Consider the following 26,054-nt stretch of genomic DNA (forward strand, 5'->3'; position numbering starts at 1 on the left):
TGAGGCTTTCTTGTTACTATTTCCTAAAAATAAAGTGTCCAGCTGCCATTTCTAAAGAAATTAATTCAACAGTGCATGTATTGACATGAGAGGAATAATAAAGAGGAATAAGACTTAAGTACTGAGTATTAAGTTGAGTGATGTGTTTGAGTCAGTTGACACTAAAATGGTAAACCTAGAGCATATATATATATATATATATATGAACAGAGCAGTCACAGGTACACAAGGGAAACGACAGATCAGCACAAACATGTGCAGGCCCTGTGTTCCTGCAACTCAACTGCAACAGAAATAGAAAAGCTGCATCAACACTATGTTAAGACACAAATTAGGCAGAATATCATGTACACAGCACAGAATCTGCAGAATACAATTTCCATAGACTGTCCAAGTGAATTCCAGAATACAGATCATACTTTCTCCTCTCACAAGAGAAAAGGCTCGGTATCAAAATGACCAGGGTATTTACAGATAGATGATGGATGGGAATTTAGAAGTATCTACCAGAGAGAGAAGGCAGCATTCCAAAAGTGATTCAAAAGTTAATTGAAATTTTACACTCACATCACCCAGCTATTAGTATAAATATAATCAAGCCAGGATATTCAGTGGAGACTTTCTCTAGCAGTTCTACTCAGCAGGAGCAGAACTGATGATAACCTGAACAGTGAAATTAGAAAGATGCAAGGCAGAGGTAATCACTACTGCAACTTTCAAGCTCTAACTTCTTTGTTACAGAACCTATTAGTAAATCAGGCATGAAAGAGTCAACCTTTGAAAATGCACTGGTGCATTCAGTCTGGGCTATAGACATAAAAATTCCACTTTCCTCCATGAAAGGTGCACTTTCAACAGCTTTCTGTAATGCTCAGGCTCCAACTAAATACACATAAAATTCATCCATTTTACCCATTAAATCTTATGTTAAAATGCAGTTTTTCTATTGTAACTTTTTTCCTAAAAATGAAACCAAGAATAATGATAGATGTCCTCAAAGTAAATTGAACCTGAAGTGGACAAATAAGGGTTACTCTTAAACAATTATCTCTTTCCCAAGCAGTCAGTGTTTTCTTTTATGTTTAGGATCCCTATAATCTTTTTCCACAGATTTATTTCCCTCATACAAAATAAGAGAGTTCACAAAAAGCAAGAATAAAACTTACCCCCATTATCTGTTCTCTTTAAAGCACCATCCTTATGAGGGCATAATTCACATCTCTAGGAAAAAAAGCAAAAGTAAAATAAAAAAAATGGAATGATCACAGAAGCATCGAAAAAGAAACCACACACATTAAAACTGTTATCTGATATTAAGGAAGCGACCATTCTTTACAAGTGAATGGGTGTGTTTTCCCTTAACCTTTACTGGAATATTAATGTTATTTTGTGAAAAATAAAGCTTTCTCCTCCAGATCTTCAAACTATGACACACATTAAAGCTACTTGCAGTTCCACCTCCAATTTTCTTCCTGGGTTTCACACCCGGGAATTCTGAAGAGAAGCCTCCAAAAACTACAGCACAGGGTGGACTTAAATGCCAAGAAGCTTGGACAAAGTCCAAAAGTCCTCACTGTATTTCCTTGTCCTAGGCTCTCTGTATTGACTAAGACGGTCAATCATGAAGAAGTGCTGTGGATATGACCAGCACAGGTGCACGCAGCTATGGCTGGCTACAGTCTCTGCTGGCTGCCACTTATCACTTATCCTGAGACACAAAAACCAACCACACTTTGTGTCTCAGAAAAAGGAGGTCAGAAGCTGACAGCTGTAGCAAAACCACACATCTAGAAATAAGCAGTTTGATCACAAAATGACAGAATAAGCTGAGTTGCAAGGGACCCACAAGGTTCATCAAGGCCCAACTCTTAACCCTGCACATCACCACCCCAAGAGTCACCCCAATGTGCCTGAGAGTATTGTCCAAACACTTCTGGAACTCTGTCAGCACTCCTGGAGCTGTGACCACTTCCCTGGGGAGCCTGTTAAGTGTACAACCACACTCAGGGTGAGGAACCTTTATCTAATATGCAACCTAAACCTCCCCTGACACAACCTCAGGCCATTCCCTCAGGTCCTGTCACTGGTCACCACAAAGAAGAGACCAGTGTCTGATCCTTCTCTTCCCCTCATGAGGAAGTTGTAGACTCCAATGATGTTTTCCCTTAGTCTCCCCCAAGGTGAGCAACCCAAGAGACCTCTGCTGCTCCTCACACGGCTTCCCCTCATGCCCTTCACCATCCTCACGGCCCTCCTTTGGACACTCTGACAGTTAAATCTCGTTTTTATATTGTGGCACCCAGAAGTGCCCCCAGCACTTGAGGTGAGGCTGCCCCAGAGCAGAGCAGAGCAGGACAATACCTCCCTTGCCCTGCTGGCCATGCTGTGCCTGATGTCCCCCAGGACAGGGCTGGCCCTCCTGGCTCAGGTTCAACTTGCCATGGACCAGGACCCCCAGGTCCATTTCCACAGGGCTGGCTCTCCAGCATCTCATTCCCCAGTCTGTCTGTACATCCAGGGTTGCCCCATCCCAGGTGCAGAGTCTGGCATTTACCCTTCTTAAACTTCATACTGTCATTGACTGCCCAGTCCTCTAATTTATTAAGTTCTCTCTGCAGGGCCTCCCTGCCTCCAAGGGATTCAACAGCTCCTGCGAGTTTTGTATCACTTGCAAACTTGGTTAGTGTCCCTTCCAGTCCTGGGTCCAAGTCATCTATGATGTAATATTCTTCCAACATACACCAGGATCAGAACAGAACAGTTTTTCTGCTATCACTGCCTCCTATCAATTTCCTAATATCATGTTTACCTTCATGTCCTAGAGCATGCAAATCAATTCCAAACCAGAGATGACAGAAATTACTAGATTTGACCCACGCTCCAAGTGCTCCACATTACAAGCACAGGAACACCACTATAGGGGATCCTAAACCTAGGAATCACCATATTATAACCTTTAAATATTTCCAGATTAGGGACAACTCAGAGCATAGAAACCTAATAATCTTAAGCAAATCAAGATCATCAGATGCAAACTTAACACCATATCCTTCAAACAGAGTGGGACACCTGTTCTCACTGTTCCCTGAACAGAGCTATTCTCCATTACCAGCTAACTGACAAGACAGCAGATAAAGGAGCCTATGATGCTAGCAGTGCCTCAGAAACAGATTGTGCAAACTTATTTGAGGAACTAGAAATTCCATTCTTGAAATTCATATGGCTAAAGTATATCTTGAGGACTGTCTTAACCTGTAAGAAATTTGTAATACTATCTTTCTTAACCTGTAAAAAAAATTATATTAGAGCAAAGAGGCTTTCATAGAGGATAAAATAGGAAAAAACCTTATTTTTTCTCAGTGCACTGGTACAGAGAGCTGTACACAGAAAGAAGGATCTTTAGGATTGTAGCCTTTTGTCTTTTGCTTCACTCATCTCTCTCACACACTCACAAAAATGATCAGCAATTTATTGAAAGCCAGCATTAAGTCTATGGTGAAATTTAGATTAAAAAGTGGCTGAAAACCTCTTAATCATTCTGCAAGTTGCCTGCAGACTTCCATCATTACTTTTTTTTTTTTTAGTCAAGACACAGAAATTAACTGATCAGTTCATTTTAAACAAAATCCTACATATTCAGTATATTTGTGAGCTGTATCTTAACACCAGCTCTCAAAATATTAAATACTGAAGTGCTGAGAGACACACAGTAGCAACAGTTTCATTTCAACAAATTTCTCATATACTGAACTAGATTCCTAAGAAAGAAGCCTGGTATGCATTGATGGTCACAGTGCAATAAAGTTGGCTCCCAGTCCAAAGCTGCAAGCTGGCAGCTTAAAGCCAACGAGAGGAGATGATGTAACTGAGAGAAGAGAAGCTGTTAACAGATTCTGCCTTGCCCCACCTCTGCAAGCATATGGAAGTCTGACAAACATTTTCAGTAGTGGCAAAACCAGTTTAGGAGGTTCTCTTCTTCCCTTCACCTCCCCCTCATTAATTTCTCCCTCCACCACTCCCTCAGCTACTGACACAACTATCTGCTGGGCTGCCCCTTACAACAGATCAGTGAAATAGAATGAAATAAACTTTTTAACCTTTTAAATTCATTTCATATCAGTGATGCAATTTAAGTACAATTCCACAAACGGTTGCATCAGCAAAACTGAAGGCAGGGAGCCACAGCACTGCAGCACCAGTAATTAAAGAATTAGCAAGCTTCTTGTGCAAACTTTACCATAAAATAAATCAAAATGATCATAGGACACTAAGATGCAATGACTTGAGCCAGTCCTTTATGCCAAAGAGTTAAGCATGCTCCATTCAGTCTCATCAGCTTCACCTGATTTATTTGTCTTGGTCTGCAAGGACTCGGGTCCCTCATTAATCCTCTGCAGTCCTGGCTGCAACCAGTCAGAGAAGATGCAAGACAGAAAACTGAAGTGGAGGTGGAAGCTTTGACAGTGGAAGAAAACCTCAGTGCAAAACCTGAGTGCAGAATCACACTCATCTCTCATGGTGCTGAGAACTGGTAACTCTGCAGAGATATTTGCACTTTGATGACACAGAGCACTTCCGGGGCCATGAAATCTGGCTACAATCTGCAATAAGGTAGCACCCCAGTAAGCTAAGAGAGCACATAGCTACCCCAAGCCCTTCTATTGCCTCTCTCTGCATTAGGAATCTAACTCCTTCCCAGCCTCAACACTCAGATTCTGTCACCCATTTCTGCTCTGCCAAGTTTCAATACACGCCACGTAGTAAAACCAGGACCTTTGCCAGGTGGGAAACAGTGACTCTCATGCCTTGAGACAAGTAACTAGTAGAGAATTTTTTTTTATTTAAACTAACACTTTATTACTAGCTCTAAAATGGATGGAATAACATTTTGATCCTTTTATCATGCATGTTGATGATGCAACACAGTATATGGAACAATCTGATGATCCATACAGACGGTCTCTAATATTTGAGCACACAGACCATGACACGGCTCTTTTCTCCAGTTTTGTGTTCTAAGTCTTTTCTCTGGCAAAGATTTCTGACACAGACTTATTGTCTGAGCATTCAGAAACACTGTGGGGAACTTCTAAACCAGCTGTGCAGGGCAGAGGGAGTAGGTAGCAGGGGCAAATACAACATCTACAGACACCACAGCACAAATAAGGCAAGCTGCTACGACTGATCAACAATTCAGACAAACATCATCAGGTTAAGCAGCACAAATGTGAACACTACAGAGGCTGATTGTGACCCTAGAGAATAACCATGTCCTTGGTGTGCTGAAGGGCACCAGTCCAACACAGGGAGGTGCAGCAGCACACGCGGGGCTGTAGGTACAGGCAGCTGAATTAGATCTGAAGAGAGTGAAGAGACGAATACTGGCTGAAGGAACACAATGAAGTTGTAGAAAATGACATAATCCTTTTCCTTCCTGTCCTTACAGAGTGTAAGGACATCTCATTTTTGCAGCTCTTCAGTGGAAGAGACTAAGTTCATGGAGACTAAGTTCTGTCCATGCAGAATTGGGGTGAACTCTCAGCAGGAATGGCTTTAGACTATGAGGTCTCCTGTAGAGGACTAAAGTGAAACCAATCTCAGAGCTGTGAAGCTGGAACAGTCTGACAGCGTGACTGTCACAACTCACTTCTGAGCTACATAAACAGCAACTTAATTAAGTAAACAAAGACTGATCCTATCCCTTAGCATTCAGGCAAACTGAGATTGCCTGGGTCTGGTGAAAAACCGACTGCCTCCTGAGGAGTCCAGTCTTTAAATCATCACCCAGCAGAGAACTAAAATCAGAAGCATGCAAGATCCATGCAGAAAAAGAAACTTTTCATCCCCTCAACACTATAAAAAAAGGAAAAATAACCAAAAAGAAATAAAAACCTGAAATAATTAAAAAAAAAACCACACACACAGAGGTGTCCACTAAAGATATCCATCAGAAAAAAGTTGCAAGAATGGAAGACCAAAGTAAAACAAGGAGCTAAATAATTCCAGCTTCCCATACTGAATCAGTTACAGTCCAACTTGGCTCCACTGCCTTGCGGTATAAAGTGTTCTTCCTCTATTCTAGATAAATATGCCTTTCCATTTTAACCAGGACTAAGAGCTACTTAACCAGCATTAGGTAACATTATACAAATATCATTTTTCAAGTCTTTTTGGTACACCTAGCTCTACCAATCTTTCAACTGGAAAGGCATAGAGAAACTGGTTCAATCCAAGAGACTACCTTATTCATGTTGAAATTAAGGGAAAGAGAAAAAGGCAACAGTAAATAGAGAAGATAAAAGAGAGACAGGGACAAGACTATACATGCAGGAGAGAAGAAAATAGTAATAGGAATATAACATTGCTCTTGCCTCAGGGTTCTGAAAATTTGGAGCGCATTCATAAAGCATCATCTGCAGACACCCATTATATGCTGTCTCTTGCTATAAGAAAACAAAGGTCAAAGAATTCTTTTGCACGTAATTTACTGAATTGTGGCCCAAGCTAGGCCATTGGAACCATTCACCTGAATAATGACTGTCAACCAAGTAAAATCTTGCAGGACTGAATTCCCAGCATTGCAATGAGGCAATAAAACGTTTCTTTCAATGTGACCTGTTAACCTAAATAACACAAGATCTACAGCAGATTAAACAGACCACAGTTCCTTAAAGCCAGCCAAGACACCAAGCTGCAGTTCCAGCTGACTTTACTACAGGCTCACTTTAAGGTAGCATAATTGCACTGCGCTGCCAGAAGAAGATCACTGACCATCCCCTGCTGTGTCCTTTCTACTGTCTTCCTTGCTCTGGGAAAAGCATTCAATTGACTATATGGAGATCCTAGCCAGCAACATAAATATAATATTTTTTTCAGTCAGATCATTTCTTTGAGCCACCTTTCCATGAGGCTACACAACCAATGTCAGATAACAAATGTAACAGGAACACAGACAGGTGGTCAGGAAAGGATATAAAGGGTATAAATACCTTATCTGGGAGGTGGCATTATCTACACTGGCTACAAATCAGAGTGGAAGTCCAACTGAAGGCCTTACTTTAAAAAGGACAGAAGGAAGGACAGAAGGAAAGAAAGCATACACTTGAAACAGACTAATTTTATGTTGGTAGTAATGCAGGCAGATTTCTTGCTCAATTTTGTTTTGATATTTCCCTGACATTCACGTATTTCAAAATTTTCAACAGGCATCAGCCACATATAGAAAATGTTGTGTTTGGAAGCTTGAATTCCCTGTCAAGGTGCATACACCCAGCATGACACACTACCAGAACCATTTTTATTCTCCAAAGTACATTTTGATCACAGAATTACTGTTTCATACTGCTTGACAACAGAAAAAATAAAAGCAAAGCCCCAAACCCCAAAAGTGTTTAACTGAAAGAAACAACTCCATGAGATGGCAACGCATGATCCATGAAGGTAGAAACAACAAAAATAGCGAGTTACATACAATCAACGTAACAGTTCTTAAAATCCGACACTCAACCTCTTCCAATCTTTTTCATCAACAGCAGTTAAAAGTTATCAGACAAAACATTTTATTTTGCTGCTCTTGTTAACCATTAAACAAACAGAAGAATGGTTAAATCCACTTGTTGCAATTTTAGTTCATATTTTAGTGAAAACATGAGCTGGAAGACAGAAGCAGAGAACAGAATGGAGTCCCCACAATCCAGGAGGAAAAGTGTCAGTGACCTGCCATGCCACTGAGACAGCCACAAGTCTATGGGGGTGGATGGGATCCACCCAAGGTACTGAGGGAGCTGGCAGAAGAGCTTGCCAACTCACTTTCAAACATTTACCAGCAGCCCTGGCTAACCAGGGAGGTCTCAGCTGACTGGAGATTAGCAACTGAAACACCTATGTACAAGGAAGGCTGAAAGGAAGACCCAGGGAATTGCAGGACTATCATCCTGACCTCACTGCTGGGGAGGTCATGAAGCAGATCGCCTTGAGTTCCCATCACAGGGCATATGCTGAACAACCAGGGAAATCAGACCCAGCCAGCATGGGCAGGTCCTGATTGACCAACCTCATCTCCTTTTGTGACAAAGGACTGACAGTGGATGGGTGAAAGGCTGTGGATGTGCCTACCTGGACTTCAGGAGAGCCTTTGCCACCATTGCCCACAGCACCTCCTGCAGGAACTGCTGCTCAGGGCTGGCTGGGGCTCTGTTGGATGGGTGGGAAGCTGTTGGCATGGCTGGGCCCAGAGGCTGCTGCTGAATGGAACTGCAGCCAGCAGTGCTGCCTAGGGCTCAGTGCTGGCACAGCCCTGTTCAATGGCTCTATCAATGACCCACGTGAGGGGATCCAGGGCACCCTCAGGCCCTGCAGACACACTGAGCTGGCTGGGAGTGTTGAGCTGCTGGAGGGCAGCAAGGCTCTGCAGGGGGATCTGCACAGGCTGCACTGCTGGGGAGAGCCCAGAGCTCTGAGGCCCAACAAGGCCAAGGGCCTGGGCCTGCTCCTGCCCCTGGCTCACAACAACCCCTGCAGCTCCAGCCTGGGCAGAGTGGCTGCAAAGATGCCTGGAGGGAAAGGTGCTGGGGGTGCTGCTCAACAGCAGCTGAACATGAGCCACAGAGTGCCCAGGTGGCCACGAGGCCAATGGCATCCTGGCCTGGCTCAGCAATGGAGTGGCAGCAGGGCCAGGGCAGAGATCATCCCCCTGATCATCCTCACTCAGCACCGGTGAGGCCACACCTCAAATCTGGGTTCAGTTCTGGGCCCCTCACTACAAGAAGGGCAATGAGGTGCTGGAGAGAGTCCAAACAAAGGCAATGGAGCTGGGGAAGGCTCTGGAACATAAATCTGCTGAGGAGAAGCTGAGGGAGCTGGGGTTTTTTAGCCTGGAGGAGGCTCGGGGAATAGCTTATCTACAACTCCCCATCTCTGCGTTCTCTGAAAAAGGGCGTAGCAAGGTGAATGCCAGTCTCTTCTCCCAGCTAACAAATGACAGGACAAGAGGAAATTACCTGAAGTTGCACCAGAGGAGGCTTAGATTGGAATTAGTAAAAATCACTGAAAAGGTGATCAGGCTGACTGGAACAGGCTGCCCAGGGAAGTGACAAAATCACTGTCCCTGAAGTGTTCAAAAGGCACGTGGATGTGGCACTTAGAGACACAGTTTAGTGGTGAATACAGTGGTGCTGAGTAAACAGCTGGATTCAATGATCACAGAATTTTTTTCCAACCTTAATCATTAGATGATTCTATGAATCCTTCAAATTCTTATGACTTTTTTAAATTAACCTAGGAGGAAAGAGTCAATTGCCAAGCCTTTCATTGTTTTACTTCTGAATTTGTTTCAAACACATCTATTTTACAGCATGCCATGCTACTAGGTATGTCTGTGCATAACCAAATGCACTAACCCAACACACTTTCCCAAGGCACATGGACAGATTTACAAAGGTAAGCAAAGCAGCTGACCAGAAGGTCAGTTTCTAATCGATGCCTTTCCAACTGGCAGCCCATGATGCTCTCAGCAGCCCTGACTCCCACTTAGCAGCAGCTGCAGAAGCTTGCAGCACAACTGACTGTGTCCAGATACTCATATCCCAAATTCTGCAGTACAGCTTCACCAGCCTTCACCAGTATTCTGTAACATTTTGTCTCACTCTTGGGTGTTACCAGAAAAAAAGACATCTGTAGAAGTCACTCATAATATTCTTTATTACATGTAAGATGATCTTCTCCAATCCTACAGACTTCAAATATGCTAGGTAGTCTTAAATACTACTACTTCAAATAATACCTTAATATTAATAATAATATCCTAATAATATTTTAATATGGATTTAAAAACTGGTTTAGAAAGGTAAAGATCTTGATATGGGTAGTTATTTTAGTTAAAGCAAAACAATTTAATGCTGGCAGACACATACCTATTGCTGTCAAAAACAAACATTCTGAGAAAAAAAGACTATTTAGAAAACCACTCTGAACACCAAGTTTATTAAAAATCACATCTAGAGTTTCAGTTATGCCAATGCTGTACATACTTCATCTAACCTATACATAACTATTTGAAGTTCATTCAATTCTTTCAATGAAAAATTATCTTCTAAGCTCAACATGTTCTTGTTATTTATTTTCCTTCTCCCCTAAAGGATCTGAAATTAGTATTTCATTTCCTCCAGGGGAAAGAATCCTATATTTTCTAATTTCCTTTTATACTTTCTATGTTCCTCTTACCCTAGTATGTTTTCTTCAATAGGAAAAAAAAAATTAAAGTAGAAATACAACAACATTGGAATGAAAACACTGGACAGGAAAAATTGTCTTTTCCCCCAATTAAGCCTGGGAAATTTTGGGGTAATTTGTGTGTCATGGTTTGAGCCTGGCACAGAGCCAGTGCCCCCATGAAAATGCCTCACCCTGGTGTCTGCTGTGAGATGTGACCAGGAATAAGCAAAACAGGCTCTAACTTAAACATAAAGACCACTTTATTACTTAAACTACAGGAAAATAGGGAGAGACTATAAGGAAAAAAAAAGAAAAGAATTGAAAACCTTACAAAAAAACCATTTTCCTCCTCCCCCACCACCTGACTTTCCCAATCCAATACATTCTACCAAAACAACTGCCCAGCCCGGCACGACACTTTAGTATACTCAAACATCAGTTCATGAAGAGGAAAGGAGTCCTTCTCGTTCCATAGGCTTCTCCTGGAAACACACTGAAACCTCATGTGCTTCTCTGTTACTTCGGCACCGCCCGGAAGAAAAAAAGTCCTTCTGCCGCTTGTAACATCGTCCTTCCATGCCCAGTGCTCTCACCACTGACGGCATGGACCAGAGCTGCTTTTAGGGTTGTCTTTCAAGGATGCCTTGTCTCACTCCAAAAAGGCACAGTCTCTGCTTTTGGGACATCTGTCCCCCCCATATTTTTCCAACCCCCTGGGGCCGGGGGGTCCTCACAAAGAACCTTCCTGGTTTTGAGGCACTGCCTCCCCCTAAATGCAGTCTGTGTCACAGGAACAACTGAGTCCATAGCCACGAGAAAAGTCCAGCCAAAAGGCCACTCCAAATCATCTCTCCCCATCCAATCATCTCCACATTCTTTGGGCCAGGTCCTTATCTTATCTCATCTCTTATCTCCCTTCTTATTCAGCTTCGAGGAGGATTAGCATTTTTGCAAGGTCCCAATCATGCAAGAAAGGGTTAAAAGTTTTCAGTCTCTGTCTGTCCTGGGACGAGATGATACTCCCACACGTGCTGCTGCTGCGGCCGGCCGCTCTCCCTCCCGGGGGGGGGGGGGCTGGCCGCCCGATGTCTCGATGTCTCTTGGGGCTCCGCCACCCTTCCATCCTTGAAAGCCCCTCAACCCCACCTCTGTCCAGGCCCCAGGCCTACCGCATGGCCGCCCCTCCCCCGCCCAGCAGCAGCGGGCTGGGCGGGGAAGAGATCTGACCTCTTCGCCCGACGATGTCCCAAAGAGGAAGTGCCAGGGCAGTGCCTTGCTTTTAACCCCTGTGTATTCTCGGAGGTGTGTCCAAACCCCACTGGCTACACCAGGTGTCAGTATGAAACCCAAAACCTTCATTGGTTTGACCACAGCTTCCCAGAATTCCCACTCCTTCCTGGTCAAACCATGACATTGTGTTAGATTCAGAAAAATATGGTACTGAACAACCAATGTCAACACAGCTCTGTCTACAAGAAGATACCATATTCTAAAGACACTTCAGTGAAAGTGTGCCAATTGAAATCAAGAACCACAGATAACTAGACAATAGTTCTTAGAAAACCTAACTCAAATTCAGCTAGTCAGGGACTATCTACAGAAAAACAAGTACCTTAAAGCCTACAAAGGGACAGCTTTTTGCAAGACTAGAAAACAAGAAGAAAAAGCCACAGACAATTTGCAGAGTAGCGCAAACCAGTACACTGCTGCCAAGACACTTCATCTGGAAATTTAGATCTTCACATAAATTCTATCAAGAGATGAGAATTTACAGGCAGCCAGCACAAGAACAGAGCCAGCAACAGGATATGCACCAGACTGACCACATCTACATCTGCAGGCAACAGCTTACCCCCACCCTCAGCAGTGACATCTCATGTTTCTGTTCCCTGCTTCAAGCCATCCTCACTGAAGCAAGATCACTACTGCCAACATACAAAGAACAACCAGCAAAGATCAACATCTCAGCTCTTGAAGTCTCCAGAAAGTCTAGTAAAACTCACAAGCACTTCCAGCAGCTGCTGAAAATTACTGAACCTCTACTCACACCAAACTCAGGCTATCTATTCATACCAAATGTTTTTATTCTGATATTTTACTGATAATTGCTTTTGTGCTTTTCCTTTCAAACCAACCAAATACTGTGAAAACTCCCATTAGAGTTTCTTTCTATTTTAACATCCATGCTTTATAACACTTGCCAGAGTCAGAAGTTCATTTTTCCCCTGCTCAATACAGCAAAAAGGATGAGCTGCTTTAGGAACACATGGCCCAGCCAAAGAAGAGACTTCTGTCCACAAGACCAAATCCACACTTCTTTATCAGTTTCTAAACTACAGTGGGATAGCAATACACTTTATCAATATTCTCAACCTACAGTATCTTCAGACCTTATAAACACTACAGAAACTTTATCAACTCACAAAATACCCACCTTCACTATTTTGAACTAAATTACTCGATAAATGAGAGCTTACAACCATGGCAGGATTTGAAGCAGAAGTCAGCAAGGAGCTAACTACTACATGATTTTTCAAACATCCAAAAAGAGACAAATTAAACTTGCAATGTTTCACTGTGATTCACACCAGACTCCAGTGTTCACAAACCACAATGGAGAACCAACAGGAATCGAAGCACCTCCTGCCACATCCAAGAATCCCCAACTGGCTGACATCACTAATAGAGCAAACGAATGCCTGCTGTCAGCACTTCTCTTCCAAAGTGCTATGTTCTGCAACTTGACAACTTAAGAAATTAAGTCATCTTCATCTTCAAATAACCATTTCTCGATGCTGACAAATTTGCCAAATCTCTGCCCCATCTCTATTCAGTCATCTGTCCCAGGAGAAAGAAAGAACTTTTTCTTAAAGCAGACAGTTGACAGGTAAAAGAAAAACAGACTGACTACCTGAAGCATTTTGGGGTTTATACACGGATAAATTAAAGAGATTCAACTTAGTTCTTTTTATCAAGGCATCATATAAAAATATATGCAGATTTGGTTAGCTCTGTCAAAAACATCTACTACTGATAATAAATTTGTAGAATATGACAAGAAGATTAGAAGCACTCAACATGCAAATCAGCATTGTTAAAGACCATCCACTCAGTAAGTACTACAGGTCATACTTAGTCATACTTTCACTCAATGTATAGAAATGAGATAATGTATAGTACAATGTAACATAGTGATGACACACAGGGTGTAGCATGATCTGCCTACTCCAACTTTGGAAGTCCAAAACCATAAATCTCCCACCATTTACTCAAGATTAGTAAATCCTGCTAGATGTTGCAAAAATCCTAATTATAAACATATATAAAGTTTTAGTTTCACACACTGATCTTCAAGATAAAGCATCAGAAGGCTATGAGAAACGCCTCTCATATTTGGCTGCACGTCCAACTAAACATTCAATTTTTTTTAATCAGCCTGAAAGTATGCAACCGACCCAATTAAATCTACATTAAGAACATACAACATGCAATGGTTCATTTCAGTGTTTCATTTCTTCTGCAACATCACAGCTTTATCCTAAAAATTCCCAGCTATAAAATGTTAGCATAAATTCTAAGCAAGGCTTCTCACAAGCTGAGCAACTCCTTGCTTACTTGAGAGACTTCTTCTGCCAGTGAATACAATGAAACAAACATTCATAAAACATTTCTGCATAAGGATTATGCAATTCCTGTAAGGGAAAATGTTTTGTTCTAGCCTCACTTTGGTTAGTAATTTTGCCAAAGAACCTTTAGACTATTTACTGAAGTACCTGTTATATTGACATCTATGCTAAAAAATTTCCGATCAAGTAGTACTTGAGTGATGCAACACTGTTTTAATGCCTGAATACCCTATGTAACCATGATCTGCATAATGTAATTATAAACTACTGCACAAATTACATGGACATTTCAGTAAACTAGCTAATCAAAAGAAAAAGTAGCAGACCTTTTCTCTGCTGTGGGAAAGTGCTTCAGCTAAGTTTATGAACTCATCTGTGTATCTACAAACCAAGTAACAAGTACGCATACAAGCAGGGAAAAATACAGCACACACAAAAAAAAAGGAAGAAAACAAAAAAGCATGAAGGAAGCACAATCAGAAGTGGCACTTATACTCCCACTTTGATATGTTGGAGAAGCACACAGAAAGTACACTGCACTTCTGCAGCACCTTCTGCCCTTCTTGTACTCCTAACCTTGAAGACCAGCCACCGTAATGCTAAACAACTCTGGCATCTTTCGAGGTGCAATACAAGGTTTTAGGCCTGTATTCACTCCATACACCAACAAAACAGGAAAGAATATTTTCTTGGACTCATGAAATGCAAAGCAAACAACACTCACCTATATATGTAATATATAATGGACAAGAAACATACACCACTCAATCAATAGCATTACAAAATAAAAATTTTCACCTTCACCACAATCGGAACAACACAAAGTTTCCACAATCATTCCGCTCTTCTCCCTAATTCTGTTCAGTCCAAGTTTTGCTGGTACCTCCCCAATTATTCTCCTTATCCTTACTTCCTTATGCTCCATGTGTGGCACCAAGACACACCACGGTGAGTTGAACCTGGCTGGATACCAGGTGCTCACCAACACTCTCTGTCACTCCCCTCCTCAGCAGGACAGGGGACAGAAATTGAAATAACGGCTCCTAGGTCAACATAAAGGTAGAGAGAGATCACAGGTAAAGCAAATTCAAGTTGGGGGAAAAATTAACTTATTACCAAGCAAGTCAGAGTAGGATAATGAGAAAATAAAAACTGAATCTTAAAATACCTTCTTCCCCATCCTTCCATTCTTCCCAGGCTCAACTTCACCCCCCATTTCCACTACCTCCTCTCACCCAACAGCACAGAGCAATGGGGGCTGTGGTAAATTCATCACATGGTGCTTCCTCTTCCTTCCCAGGGGCAGAAATCCTCACTCTTCCCCAGTTCCAGCACAGGGCCCCTCCCACAGGAGACAGTCTCCACCAACTTCTCCACCCTAAGTCTTTCTCACAGGCTCCATTTCTTCATAAGCTGCTCCAGCATGTCCCCCCTTCCCTGGGGAGCAGTCCCATGGAAAGACTGCTCCAGTACAGAACCCCAACAGGTCCCAGATATTGTCAGCAAACCTGCTCCAGCCTGGGACTCTTCTACAGAAGTCCTGCCAGGAGCCTGCTCTAGCATGGGCTTCCCCTGGGGCCACAGCCCTCCTCAGGTGCATCTACCTGCTCCAGCATGGGGTCCTCCACAGGCTGCAGGTGGGTGTCTGCTCCCTGGCTGGCTTCCATGGACTGCAGGGGTTCAGCCTGCCTTCCCACAGTCTTCACCGCCAGCTGCAAGGGAATCACTGCTCCAGCACCTGGAGGCCCTCCTCCCCCTCCTTCTTCACCGACCTTGGTGTCTGCAGAGTTGTCTCTCTCACACATTCTCACTCCTCTCTCCAGCTGCAGTTTCTATTCAGCGGGGTTTTTTATCTGTTCTTAAATATGTTATCTCAGGGGCACTGCCACAGTTGCTGATTGGCTCAGCCCTGGCCAGCAGCAGGTCTGTCTTGGAGCTGGGCAGGCACTGGCTCTGTCAGACACGGGATGTTTCTGGCAGCTTCTCAGAGAAATCCCTCCTGTAGCCTCCTTATTAACAAACCCTTGTCACACAAACCCAATACACAATGTTCTCCCTAAGTATCCTTAGGCAGGCTTTTTATCCAAGATATCCAGCTACAAACTAATATTCAATGCCTTCTAGACTGCACAGTCATTCATAAAAGCCAGACAAATAACAAAAGCACACAGATCAATTTTTCTGTAGTGTGCTCAAAACTAAAGCAGTTCTTCTGTAAAACAGTAATATCTGTTATAATATTCTTATAGTAGCTGTAGTAATATTCTTACATAAAGTATCCTTTAAGGAAAAATATGGATACACATTAAAGAAACATTAATTTCAACATTTCTTTAGAATTATTTCAAGGGATATCTTCAAAGAAACTACATAGTATATTAGTCCTTATTGGATGGACAGTATTCAAATTGGGAAAAAAAAAAAGCAAGTTTTCTTCTTCTAAAATAAGGTTAATGAAGTTTCATTCACCTGTATTGTGACCATATTTCTCAACATTCACTCTAGTTTACAGATACAGGTGTTAATAAACACAGATCTCACTCCCCTGCAGGCAGCCTGTTGAGCCAGAGGTATCAGAGCTCTGATCACAAACTTGTCTGCATACTGAAAGGCTGCATTCCCAGTTTTTCCTTCTTTGCCTTTTCCTGTTTAGGCCAAAGACAAGTAATACTGCACCTATGCTTACTTTTACACTACACAAACGCTGGGGGTGAGGTGTAAAAATATGGATACATCAAACAATTCTTATGAGCAACTCTACAAAAGAAACTTGTAGATGTATATGATGAAACATTTTTTAAAAATATAAGCTGGAGAGAGCTCCAACTTTTGTTATATTAACAATTTTTTTAAAAATTAAAATGCAAGTGTTCAGACTCTGGATGATCTGTGCAGCAGATGCAGGTGCAGCTCAGGTCTCAGAGGATAACCAGCAGGAACCTATCACTGTGAGCACACAGCACACCTGAACTGGGTAAACAGTATAGTGGCACTTTTACTGTTCTGAACCCTCAACACTGACCACTGTATGGTCTAAACTTCCCCTGCAATGACACAGAAGTCTCTTTCTGTCTCCACAAGTTCCAAGAACACATATGCAAGCACAGAGACTCCAGCCAGACTGAGCTGTGATCCAGATGGATCCCAGCTCCACAGGGAGTCAGAGCCCCCTCAGCACATTTCCCAGGACTAAAACCCAGGTGGCTTATCAGCCAAGCTGTAGTGTCACACAAATGTGCTGACTCAGTTCTGGACCACCACTGCATTTAACCTCATAAACCATCCCACCAAAAACAACCAAAAAACCACAGAAATGCCAAGCAAAAAAAAACACTGCTGTTATGACATTAATTTGTACCAAGTCCAAACTGATTCTTCCAGACGCAAGGACAGGCCTAAAATATCCGAATTCCCATGAAACAGATCAACAGCAGAGTGATTCACCTGCAGTGCAAGCAATCCAACTCACATTTAGCACCTGAGCTACACTTTGAGGGAGTAAAGCTTCCTGGAACTCTTAAGAAAAACTTAAGTTCAGTACAGAGATCTCCTGGTCTCTGAATCAAGCCTATTCAGAACATAGCTAAAAAGCCTGACCAAGCTACCTGCACAAATGGTGAACTCCTGCCTCTATCACACAGATACTGCAGCTTCCTGATGAGTATGAAGAGTAATTAATAGCTGGTGGTAAACCATAAATACATTATCTATTTTTATCCCACTATACACTATATTTAAATTACTCTTCACATAAGATCCTCAAGGAAGATGTTTGACACATAACAGGATTATGGGCTAAAAAAAGTCTTTTCAAACAACAGTTGTGCTACAAATCCTAAGCTTAGCTCTTTCTTTGGGTACCCGAATTATCAGCCCTTGGACAACACACATGCACCATCCAATTTCTTAAGCCAGGACCCAAAATCCCTTCTGTAGCAGTCCATATATATACAATCTCACACAGACCTCAAAATTAGTTTTTTCTACATCAGTATGTACTTGCCCTGCTTTTTGACTCAGAAGTTCAGGTGCATCTGAAGACACCAAAAGGGCCCACTATGCAGGGCAGTAGCAGCTGGTGCTGACACAGGCAAAGCCAGGAGCAGTCACCACCCATTTTGAAGAGACTTGAATTTCTAGCTCACCATAGGTAAGCTAAGATAAATGAGCTGATTTAGAAAAAGCTTAAGATTTTTCAAGCAATAGTTAAAAACTTACACAGTGATGTAAAAAGTGTGTACTGGGATTACAACCTTCAATTATGTACTACATAGGCATGATTAAAAAGCCAAAGAAATTATCAGCCCCCTCAATACATCCATTATCCAAACAGTTCAGGTTTATGAAAAGGCACACTTTCTCTCACACACAGAGAAAAACATGACTCTGCTGGAACCAAGACTCAGTATCACTTGTCTGGCATGGAGCAGTGCTTTCCAACTAGCAAGTGACCATTCAGCAGCCAGGTCACTGGCTCCAGCTGACCAACAAAAACACAGAAGTCAACCAGCTGCTGTTTTGGCTCCTACCCTGCACACACCAGCCTAGAGGCAGCACACAAAAAAGGAACGAGTACACGCCGGTACATAACACTGCATAGCACGTGGCACCTGTCCTAGTCCACTGGTAAGTGAACTTCTCTGGTGACCCACCAACTTGCATTATGTGTTCCTGAGTTAGTCCACTCCTTTTCATTGTTAAAGCAAGACTAACTTTAGTGTGAGCAATTAACTGCAGCTGCTTATCAGAATGAATATATTTGCCCAGCAACTGAAGCTTAAAAAAGAAAAACAACCAAGAAACACACCCTGAAAACACACAACACAGACACCATCAGCATGGAAAAATATGCCTTGAGCACAATACTGAGGTCTTTCTAAAGATTAAAAGTAAGCAAGCAGAAGCATAGTCAATGTAATATGGTTAATTTAATTATGGTTTTGTTTATAGGCAAGAAGGCCAAGAGAAAAACTAAACTTCACTCTCATACGGTGATGATAAGGATGTTTGCTTTTCTAAGCAAGTGTGTTAAAAGTTCTGAGTCTGGTAAACTGCTTACTGTAAAGCTCCAGTTTCCATACTGAGGGCTTGAGTTTAGTTTCTGAATGTCAAGAGCTGCTTCAAGACACCTCAGATTCAGCCACCATGTTTCTTACTCACTAACATATAAATACCTGTTCAAACTTCAGCTAATTCACATGCAATCGGTTTCACCTGAGAACCACTTAAACCTACACTACATTACAAATGGAATTTCCTTTTTCAAAACAAAATCAGTAATCAACCTGTTGAACTAAACAGACACCGTTTGGTGGAAACAAGCACAGAATACACCAGGCAGAAAATTCAGCTAGCACTGCTTCTTATTCACTTCAAACAGCAAAAGTAGTCTATCAAAGCTATTCATTTGGTAAACTCAAGAAATTATCATAATGCAGTGAGACACTGTTTATTATAGAACTCTGGACAGTTCTCTTACACTCCTCATGTCACAAGAAGCCAGGATTAACTACATCACAAACCACAAGGATTCCCTATGGTAGTCTTGGAAAATCTTCTTGTAGTCACCAGCTTTCTCTCTGCTCTGTATTTTTAACTTTGCTATCAACCTGTATACATCAAACACAGCAACACTAAAAAATGTGACTCCTAAAACTTCACACAGCTGATGGTCTCCCCATGAAAAGAAATAGCCTTTCTTTAGAAAGGGTTTTGATTTTCTATTGGCAAATACTTGAAGAGCACAGAAAAATCAATCCCATCTTGCTCCCACCAACAGGTCTGCTTTGGAAGAACTAAGTCAGTCTCGATCACCCTGGGCATTATGAACACATTAGTGGCAAAAAGTGGGAAAAAACAGATGAATGAGATTCTTTAGACCTGTGCCAAAACTTCATGCAACAGTAAGTCTCACCACCACTGCTATTGTACGTGCTATTAGAAAAGGAAATAGGTACAGCAAACAGGTCATGTAAACACACTGATAGCCACTGACAGAAACTGAAAATTTGGTCTCTGACTCCTCATTTGTTTTCAAAGATGAACGTTAAAAACAGTTTACACACTGCTCTAAGATGCAGCACCACCCTGTCTTCCAATGAATTTTTTTTTAGAGGCAAAGGAAAGTTTAGTCATTCTAAATACTCCCACTTCTCTCAGTTTATCTTTTGTTGGAAGACAAACTAAGAAATGCCAAGCAGGGAGAAATGGAATTCTCTTTTTCTAAAAATGCCTGACATCACCCTGTTTCATCTAACAAACATGTAAGTCTGACCAAAACAAAACCTCATGTAAACATGGTAAAAAAAGGAAAAGCATTATCTGAATGCCCAATATCTACCATAAAAGAATTAGAAAAAGCAGAAAGAAAATACTTCTTCAATTCTAAGTATCACACTCCAAGTAAGCATTAGTTTTTGAAATTAACAACACTTCTTCCTGGGAGTGTTCCTAGACTGAAGCTTTTAACTGGCAACCTAAGGTTGCTGTAAAAGAAAACTGGATATAGATTTTATTTATTTCCTGTACCTAGCTATGTAAGTGTTAAACTGACAAAATTAACCAAAACCTACACCATGGACCATAAAAAAGGATAAAAAGCAACCAACCAAATGAACTAAAAAACTGCCACCACCTAAAAAATAAAACCCCCACAACCTGACACTGTCAGAACACTTCAGAGACAGTTACATATTTCCACTTCAAAAAAATAAGAAGAATAGTGGACTTTCTGAAAAGCATTTAGAGGAATTACAACAGAAAGCAAAGTTCTCTTCTGTTATTACTGTACCACTTGCGTAAATATTATCCACACAAGGACTGTAACTACAATTACTTAATAAACAAAAGACATACCACTCTGGCTGCTCTTTCCTGAGATTCACACTTTCTGCAAAACCATGGTCCAGTGGGTACTTGAACAATTCCATAGCAAGCTGTTTTGAACAAGACAAAACATTTCAGCAAACATAAACAGCACCACAATACTAATAATACGTTCTAAAAGAAGCTTACTATTAGTTGATCTCACATAATTTTAATTGTCAAAAAAGCAAAATGGACAACTATACATTGCACATTAAATCCTATCACAGAATTACAAGAAATTAAGTACAACAAGCCTAATTTTAAAAATTATGCAGGATTTGTTCAATGAAAAAAGAACACATTCCCTTGAAAAGTAACACAACCATTCAAAAGCAGCAACACTTCATATGTGACCTGTTTTGCTATTTAATTACTTCCAAAACAGGTGAGACACTTCACTGTAAATGTTGGGTGCTTGTTATTATGAGGGGTTTTTTTTTAGTTTTGAGGAAACTAAAAGTAACTAACAAACCTGAGCTCTTCCTAAGGTATTTATTCATACACTTACTATCCACTTTTCTTACTCTTGTAAGAACATTAACTGGTCTTAAGCAGACAATCCATAGTGAACTGAACAAAGTTTGCTTTTTTACCCCTGAAAATTCATGGGGATGTAAATACAAACTGAACTCAGCATCAGGACTTGGATCAGTTGCAACTTGAGCCAGGCTACAACATAAATCCTTAGGAAAGAGATTTTCAGACAGGCAGATTTATCTGCAAGACAGTCGTCTATATTTTTACAGAATATAAAAGCAACTCCAAGAGTTTGCTACAAAATTCCCCAGAAAAAAAGAGTTGAGCAATTTGACAATACTGCTCATGCTTGAAATGCACACATCAAGCAACCTTAAGAACTACAGAGGGAATGAAAACAAAAGAATACAAGTGCTGTGAGTATACTCTTATTTGTATGGGTGTAGCAAATAACAAAGAACCAAAAAGCCAAACATTTTGCTCAAAGATAATCCCAAGGTATTAAAGATAAATCAGACTCAATTCTCAACAATCATATGTTACTTAAGTACAAAAATCAAATTTAAGTGTGTAAGTAGAAAAAAATGTATGATTAATTTAAAGTTATGAAGAAAGCTGAGATTAAATTAGTAACTTGTAGTTACACTATACAAATATATTGATTTTGTGATAGCTCAGAGATGAAAAATAGTAATGCAACAGTAATATAAAAACATCTGGCTAATATACCTTCATTTCCATGAAGGAAAGTCAATGAAATCATTTCCTATTATATACATACATGTAGTCATATTAAGACCCATTGTCAGATTTTCAAATACTTTATTCAAATATCTACAGGCCAAACTATTCTGGCAAGCCCCTTTGACTGTACAACAAAATTCTTTAACATGAGAAAAAAAAATCATGTTTTTATTGCATCTATAATAACCACAGATGTGGCGACTCTGATTTTCTCTTTAGATATTGAGAGGGAGATTTTAAATGTGCAATCATACATTTAGGTTAGCAAGTGACAGTGCAGAATAGGAAACAAGTATAAAATGCAACTCAGAGACAAGGCTGGCAAGCAGATCAAAGGCAACTTGGGCTGGGCAATGACCAAAGCTGAAGGGAAGTAGTTCTGTGTCTGCCAGGGTAACAGAGCACGTCTGGAGCCCAGAGGAGTCCATCACCCAATCCTGCTCTGATGTACCAGGATACCATTTTCAGAGTTTTGTTTATACTTCCACTACTGTGCAAAGCTTCTTTAAACACATGAAGAGATCTTGTCCTTCACAACTTGCCAATAACTTCACAAGTGAAGTTTCCTCTGAACTAAGAATAATTATAATAATAAAACCAAAGCAGTTAATAAAGCTTTATGGATAATACTGCTGCTTGTACTTCAAATACAAACCACCAGCTTTGACCACGAGGACTACTACAATTACTGCACAGAGGAGTAGAGATGCCTCCTCTACCACCTTTGCTCACATGACTTATCAAATCCAAAATGTAAAGCATGAATGGTACAGGAAATCAAAACACAGAGTTCTTCTTTTCTTAAGATCTCTGTAACAGCTTCTGGATTTAGACCAAGCACTATTCTGCATACTTCCTGACATTCCAGCTTAGGGTTGGATATGACTTTAACAAAAAAAACACATTTTCCTGTACCTGCTGAAATGTGTTTCTCTATATTAGGAATACTTTCTATAACTGACTTTTGTTCCTGCTATTTCAGGTCCAACTGCTGCTATCATTCAATTCTTTCACTGAAAATATCAGCAAGGTTCTAGATACAAAGGAAGATGTCCAAGACAATGCAAAAGGAATAGCTGATTCAGCTATGACTTCTAGAAGTAGTCACTGTGTTCTTCTTCATGATCCTAAGATCCCACAAGTGCAGTCAATCTACTGGTTAACATTACACATTACTCAGCTCTTAAGATGACAGGAAACCAATTCAAAACCAGATTAACTTCAGAGATCCTGTCAGGTCCCTTCTGTGCTCAATCTAATGTTAACAAAAATAACTTAATTATTTTGTATATCTCCTTAAATTACTACTATTTCTCACTATTTGCCAAATCACAAGGGAACACGTACTTGGAACAGCCAACGACTATATTATATCATCTTCAGCACAATTTAAGACCAAGAATGAGACACACATTAGTAGCATTTTCACATGCACTAGGCATTCAGATTAATGAATTGGATTTAGGATTTTCTGTCTCCTCCAATCTGTCCACCACCTGTAAGCAGCCAAAAAGGCAGTCACTGAGTTCACATGACTGCTTAGGAGTTGGTACAGAAAAACTACCATCTTATTCCTTACTCCTGCTACCATAAAGGAAAAGTTATGATGGCTTCCTTTCTCACAATGTAAGCAGCAGAACTGTCTCTTCCTCTGCTCTCACACGAAGGGTCAACCCACTGACAGAAAAAAAACAATCACACAGAGGGAACATGCCAGCTCCTGAACTGAGCTGGAAACCAACCAACCAGCCTCCACTAAGCCAAACAAATCCAGCATCAGCCATTCCAAACAGCACCCTCCCCTTGCAGAACCACAACAGGAAGTCTCTTCATCTACCATGAAACATCAGCCAAATGACATTCAAGGAAAGGCAGAGATGAAATCACATGACAGCTAAGTCTTTCCTACGCACCCCTCTCTTCCAGTCCTAAACCCTCCTTGTCTCCTGGCTGCCACTCAAATAATTTTTTCAAACTTGGGAAAAGCAGGGACAACAGGCATCACATAGGTGAAACAAGAAATACAGCAAAATAGCAGAATAGAGTACAGTAACTAGTTCTGCAAAGACTAAAAGCAATTTTAGAGAGTCTCTGAAACGTTGCAGCTGAGGTTGTTACAGGGTGCAGAGGCATGCTGGGGAGCACAGACCCAAAAAACATGCAGGAGAAAAGGGTAAAAAATTGGACAGGGGAGCTCTTCCTTTCTCACAGGCACAATGCAGGAGAACACACTATACATACTAAGTCTCACGTGAGGGAAAAGACAGACCGACGGGAAGGAGAGAAGATGACAGAGCAAGTCAAACCAGAAAGCACGTGGCCTTAGAAACAGGCAAACAGGCTTCATGGGTAAAAAGAAGAGCTGGGAGGGGGAGGGAAAAAAGGGGGGAAAAACGGCCGGGGGTGGGGAGGAGAAGGAAGCAGGCCCGAGGGAAGAAGCCCGGGAGCAGCGAGAAGGAAGTGGCGAGGCCGAAGGCCGGAGCGGGTGCGCTGCCCTCGCCTGCCCGCTCACCTTGATGCACTGCGACATTGCAGCCGTGCCCGTCGCAGTAGACGAGCGGGTTCTCGGCCCAGCCCCGCTCGTCGGAGCACACGCAGCAGCCGCCGATCATCTCCTTCATGCTACTGGAGAACTCACCCTCCAGTGACACCGGCAGCAGCAGCGGCTCGCTGGAGACCATCTAAGGGTTAAAAACACCGTCGTCAACACCGCGCACGCCACACGCGCCTCGCCCTCCGCCTGCCCCCTCCCCCGGCGGGGTCTCCCCTCAGTCACTCAGCCGCAGCCGCCGCCACCGTCGCCGCGGCAGCGCTTCGGGACCCATGACCGCCGGCTGAGCGCCTCGTCTCGCCCCCGCCCGACCAACCGGCCAGGCTGTGTCGGTCGGGCCGCGGCGGCTCCGGAGGCGGACGCGGCTCCGCGGGCGGGCACGGCGGCGGCGCCGGCGCGCAGGCGCACTACGCGCGCGCCCGCGGGGCGGGCAGGCCTCGGCCTGGGGCCTCCTCGCGAGGGTTCGCGCGCCGCCCGCGGAACGTGAGCGCCGCCGCGGCGCCCCGAGCGCGCGCCCCCGCCGCCGCCCCCTCCGAGAGAGCGTGCGCGGGAGCGCGCGCCCGCCCTTCGCCGCGCCCGCGCGCACCTGACGGCCCGCGCGCGCACCCACCTCGGCGCGCGGCCACGGCCCGTCCCCCGCGCGGGACATGGCGGGGCCCCCCCGCGCGCCGGGGCCGCGGGACAGCCCGCGCGGCGCCGCGTCCCGCCCGGCCCTCCCCGCCCCCGCCAGCGCCGCACGCGCTGCGCGCTGCCCCCCGCCCGCCCCTCGGCCGCGGGGGCGGGGAGGCGGCGGACACGCGGACACGCGCCCCGCTCCCACCCGCGCCGCCGCTCCGCGGGGCCCCGCGCCAGGGCCGCAGGACGCGCCCCGTGCCCGCCCCCTCCCCACCCCCCCGAAATCATTTTTACTATCTTGTTTATTTTCCCCCTGATGTGACTGCAGGACTAATGCATTCCCGCTCCCAACTTTTATTATCCTGTTTATATCCCCTCGGTGTGCCTGCAGGACTAATGCGTTCTCGCTATTACGCCACTTGCCTGCCCTCACCGCAACTTTTACTATTTTGTTTATTTTCCCTGCGATGGGGCTGCAAAGCTAATGCATTATTAATCCTGCTCTTTCCTCTTCCCTCAAAACTCATGGCGCGGATGCGGCGCTGCCTGGCTATCCCTGCCACGGCAGCGAAAGTGATGCTGAACGGGAGATGTGACAAATAGAGAAACCAGGGAGGCTGCAGACACACAAAAACAAGCATGTTCTTCCACACAGCAGCTGCTCTCTACTTTTACACAGAGGTGGACATGTCTTTCTAGAAGTTGGGCGATTAGGTTTTTTTTTTTTTTTTTAATAAAACAACTCTGTAATTCTGTTGTCTCTCTAAATTAAAAAGGGGGGGGGGGGGCAAAAGAAAAAAAACAAAACCTGGAGCGAGCTGAGGTGGTCAGCAGAGAGGAAAATTTCAGGCTATTCAATTCTCCATTGTAAGCAGGTATGCCTGTAGCAGAAGGAACTAATTGTGGTGATTGTTAGGAGCATAAAGAAATTAAATGCAGCCTTGCAAAATCCTGGTCACTCA

At 42.8% G+C, this 26,054-nt stretch overlaps 1 protein-coding gene across 8 annotated transcripts in view; it reads right to left on the minus strand.

Annotated features, from left to right (window-relative positions):
- The window catches only part of MLLT10 (MLLT10 histone lysine methyltransferase DOT1L cofactor), a 125,512-nt gene extending 100,198 nt beyond the window's left edge, over positions 1-25,314 (minus strand). For 3 of the 8 annotated variants that reach the window (XM_064704144.1, XM_064704143.1, XM_064704138.1), the window contains exons 1-4: positions 25,088-25,106; positions 24,439-24,607; positions 20,694-20,773; positions 1,167-1,221 (exon numbers count right to left, since the gene is read on the minus strand). In XM_064704144.1, the coding sequence (XP_064560214.1) occupies positions 1,167-1,221; positions 20,694-20,773; positions 24,439-24,607 (304 nt within the window). In that variant the 5' untranslated portion in view covers positions 25,088-25,106. Of the gene's footprint in view, positions 1-1,166; positions 1,222-15,442; positions 15,527-20,693; positions 20,774-24,438; positions 24,608-24,793; positions 24,813-25,087; positions 25,107-25,297 lie in introns of those variants that run through there. The other 5 variants (XM_064704142.1, XM_064704140.1, XM_064704141.1 and 2 more) reach the window with 5 other exon arrangements.
- Between the last annotated feature and the right edge of the window lie 740 nt (positions 25,315-26,054).

The sequence above is a fragment of the Zonotrichia leucophrys genome, chromosome 2, assembly GCF_028769735.1.
Source record: "Zonotrichia leucophrys gambelii isolate GWCS_2022_RI chromosome 2, RI_Zleu_2.0, whole genome shotgun sequence".
NCBI classification, from domain to species: domain Eukaryota; kingdom Metazoa; phylum Chordata; class Aves; order Passeriformes; family Passerellidae; genus Zonotrichia; species Zonotrichia leucophrys.